This window comes from Postia placenta (assembly GCF_002117355.1).
Source record: "Postia placenta MAD-698-R-SB12 unplaced genomic scaffold POSPLAscaffold_94, whole genome shotgun sequence".
Lineage (NCBI taxonomy): Eukaryota > Fungi > Basidiomycota > Agaricomycetes > Polyporales > Adustoporiaceae > Rhodonia > Rhodonia placenta.
In genome coordinates this window covers 1-4,167 of record NW_020169925.1, presented here as the reverse complement: position 1 = coordinate 4,167, position 4,167 = coordinate 1, and the positions used below count along the sequence as shown (strand labels likewise).

Sequence of the window (4,167 nt, the reverse complement as noted above, 5' to 3'; positions counted from 1 at the left end):
TATCTGCAGGGCACCAAGGACCACAAACTCGTCTACAGACCTGACGACCTGGGTGCACCCTTTGTGACCTACACAGACTCTGCTCATGGTGACTGTCCGGACTCTGGACGCTCCACCAGTGGCTACCTGGTCAAGGTTGGCTCAGGAGCGATCAGCTGGTCTAGCAAGCTCCAGTCCATTGTCGCACTTTCAACTACAGAGGCTGAGTATGTTGCTGCAGTGGACGCAGGCAAGGAAATACTCTGGATGCGCAATCTCATGGCCGAGTTTGGCTACACAGTGGACGCTCCCTCGCCCCTGCAGATGGACAACCAGTCAAGCATCAATGTGTCCAAGAATCCTGAGCACCATGGGCGCATGAAGCACCTCGACCTGCGCACTTTCTGGCTCAGAGACACTGTGGAGGCTGGGCGCATCAAGCCCACCTACATCCCCACTGCGGACATGCTTGCAGACTGTCTCACCAAGCCATTGCCTGCCCCCAAGGTCGCATTCTGTCGCACTGGGATGGGAATTGAGGTGTCCTAGTCTCCCTGTGAGACTTGGCAGATCAGGGGGGGTATGTCACAATGTGCTCTGCCACAGTCCCCTGATCGGCCTAGGACGATCCCCCGGTGGCGGGAGCCACAACACCATGTGACCACATGGTTGTATCAATTGTGGAGCAATCGGACCGGAGCAGAGCTCCGGCCACACTTCTTTTGTTCCATTGTTCCTGTGGCCAAGTGGCCCTTGTTCTACTTTTGGACTCTATTGTTCTTTTTTCTATTGTTCTGCCGTGGGAATGCTTTCCCTTGCCCATGTATATAAAGACCTGCTGTAGCGTCCTTTAATCCATACTTCTGTGACCCACTTCGACTTCAGCCCCACTTGTGGCATTCAGTCCCTCAGTGCTAGTCCTGTGCAACTGCTCCCTGCGTCGCCTTTTGATACCGAGATGCTTCCGTCCTTATTGAGCATCCCATCGATATTGTAAAGTGGAATTGGCTCTTTTAACTTCCGCATTCGTACTCGATTCCTCGTGATGAAACACTTGTTGATGAACTTCGTAGTGGCTCCGCTGTCCACCATTGCAACTATATCCTTATGCCATCTTTCTCTCTTGAGGCGTACTGGAATATGGAAGTGCTGTGACCCGTGGTCCAATTCGTAAACATTCGCAGTAGCCAATACATTGTACATGTTATTATTACGCGGCCCGACGCGTGCGGCATGAAGCGCGGACTGGATCAAAAAGACTCCTCTTTGAGCGCTCAATAGTGCTCCAACTCCTCACGCATTGACTTCACCTGTGCCATCAAGTCCGCCAGCTCGGAACTTTCCGATTTCGCTGAAGCGGCGCTTGTACTCGCCAAAGATGAAGCGACGGGGGCACTTGTTGCCGCTTGGGTGGAACCCGAGGCAACCGTAGTCCGTACGTCAGCGCATTTTGTGTAAAGCTTGTCCTTACAGTTGGGGCACTCGAAATGTCGGTACCCTTGCTTCCTGCAGCCAAAACAACTGCCGGGGAAGTCTCCCTTTCCGACAGCTGTATTGATGCTGGCTGAAGCTCCATGCGACGAGGGTGCACCACCACGTGCCCCACCGCGTCCTCGACCCTGGGCCGAGAAGAAGTTGTTCAACTCGGGCCGTCGAGCCCAGCTGATGTCAAGGATCTGCTCGACCTCAGTGGTGCGCTTCTCAGCTTCTTGCCACGTGGTGAAGGTTTTGAGCTCGATCTTGCGGTATACACGGGAGGGGATGCCACTCAGGTACTTGTCGTGTAGTTCCAGGTCCCCATACCCGGAGCGATCCGCCGGACTCTTCGTGGCGGTGCATTTTTCGCGGACTGACTTGTCCGCACAGAGTTTCGCTAACTCTACCTGGGCTGCTGCCTCATCGTCGAGGTTGCCGAAGCGAGCCTTGAAGGCAGCGGTAAAGGCCGCTTTGTTCCGGAAGAGGGTTGTGACCTCTTGTACACCCATCTGCACTGATGCGAGCTGGGAGAAGTAGGGAGTGGCCCAGGCACGGGCATTTCCATCTAGCAGGCTTAGTGCAACCTGCACCTTGAGCTCAATGGTGGTCAATGATGTGTTGACCAGCCAGTAGATGCGAAGCTGCGACAAAAACCTGTTGCACTCAATGACAGTTTTGCCGTCATAGCGGAGGGGGAGGAGGAGTTTTAAAGTCTCCTTGTTGGGGGTGGTCAAGGGAGAGGACATTATCAGCAGCGGGGGGGGGGACGGAGGATGGTGTGGGGGCAGAGGCGGCTGTGGTGGCCCTCCGCTGGTCAGACTTCGAGGGGAACGAGTGTGCGAGCGGCCTTGCAGCAGAGACGGCGGTGAAGGCGCTGGAGGAAGTTTGGAGGTGGGGTTATATACATCAGGGACTGCTGACGTGGAGGCGAGTGCTGTCGGCGAGGCGGGCCGAGCAGAATCCGCGGACTCGGACTCCGAGACTCCTTTTTCACTCGCACTCTCCTCAGGCTCAGGCTCTGGTGTAGGGTCTGGAGGGAGATTTCCTCGCACTTGACTTGGACCTGCAATAGGTCAGGGAAGGCAGGAGCTGGGGGGGGACAGCGCGTGAGTGCCGTGAGGTGGATCGGGAAGCGAGGGTGCTCCGAGGACCGAGCGGGTGTTGAGCCCTTCTGATCGCTTTGTATCATCGGTAATCTTGTTCGATCGATCGGGGTGTTCAGTTGGGGCACGGCTGCTGCTCACAGGTGTAGATGACAGTCTCAGGGCCGTCTGGGATGTAGGTGTCGATGAGGTCCTAAAAGTCGAAGGCGTGAACTTGGCCTTGACAGGCAGCCACGATGGAGGGGGGAGGACGGGGATGTGCGCGTACTAAAAATGGCCATACTAAACTAGCTTATGCTACGGCACCCAAGAAGACCCTGAGGTTCGCAGTTCATGTGGGGCCCAGTACTGCTTTTGGCTAGTATGCAGCAGGAACCTAAACCATGCGTCCGTGAGGACAAGCACTGCCCACTGAAGTGCAGGTGCTGAAAGGTTTGTTCCCTGAGTGGTGGTGATGTATGTACGCTATCTACGTATCATAGTGTATAGTAGGGGTGCGCACCACCCGACCTGTAGGAAAGGGAAAATGAGTTTTTGGGGAGTTCCGAGGGAACACCGGCAGCTTGTGGAGTTTTGACCTAATGTCGCGACTTGAGGTCAAGCGACTGGGGAAAACCTAAAGCTGAGGGCGTCCGACTGATTCTCACCGAAGCGATGGTGAGCGAAGCTCAAACCTAAGGCTAGGGACAAGTGAATATATTAGTTAAGGTAAAAAAGAATACAAGAGAGGCTTACTGACCTAGGGACAAGAGGTCGAAACTAAGGTCCCTAGGGCAGCAGAGGCCGGCTTATATACAGGGGAAGATAAGGGCAGGCTGTGTGCACTAGTCCGTGTGCAGCTGGTCCATGCACAGCATGCTGACGTGGCCCCAGGGGCCGGTGAGTCAGAGTGGCTGTGTCAGCAGAGCCCGAGCTGTGCCATGCACTGCCACCCCATCTAATCTAATCATACAGTTGATAACAATGTGTCCATATCAGGCATGTAGTACAGAGGTTGCGAGTTCGAGCCCACGAAAAGGAAAAAATTAAAAAATGGCTAGACACCGTACCAACTCGTAACAACCGGGGACTGTACAAACCCCTGGTGATGTTCTTCGGTCTCACCAACTCCCCCGTGACTTTCCAGGCCATAATGAACAAAATCTTCCATGATCTCATTGTCCGTGGCAAAATCCTCGTGTATCTGGATGACATACTCATCTTCTTCACCAATAAGAAGGAGCATGACAAGGTCACACGCGAGGTTCTTTGCCACCTTCAGGAAAACAATCTATTCCTGAAGCCTGAGAAGTGCAAATGGGATGTTCCCCAGGTTGACTATGCCGGCTATGTGTTTGGTGGCGATGAGGTAGCAATGGATCCCACAAAGCTAAAAAAAATTAATGAGTGGTCGGCACCCCAGAACAAAAAGGATGTTCAGAAGTTCTGGGGGGTTTCCAATTTCTACCGCCGCTTCATTAAGGACTTTGCCAAGATCTCGCGACCACTTGACCGACTCACAGGGAACGACCCATGGCATTGGGGCGAAGAGGAGCAGCACACCTTCGACGAGCTCAAGCGGCTCTTCGCGACGACTCCAGTCTTAGCGCTGTACGATCCTAACCGGGAG

General features: G+C 54.3%; 1 protein-coding gene across 1 annotated transcript; it reads left to right on the top strand.

Annotated features, from left to right (window-relative positions):
* Positions 1–2,918: 2,918 nt before the first annotated feature.
* POSPLADRAFT_1101813 (hypothetical protein) lies at positions 2,919–3,436 on the top strand (the record flags this gene model as incomplete). The annotated part of the gene is made up of 2 exons (XM_024483220.1): positions 2,919–2,980; positions 3,331–3,436. Coding segments are annotated over 2 exons (168 nt in total), but the record flags the coding sequence as incomplete, so codon positions are not given.
* Positions 3,437–4,167: the final 731 nt, after the last annotated feature.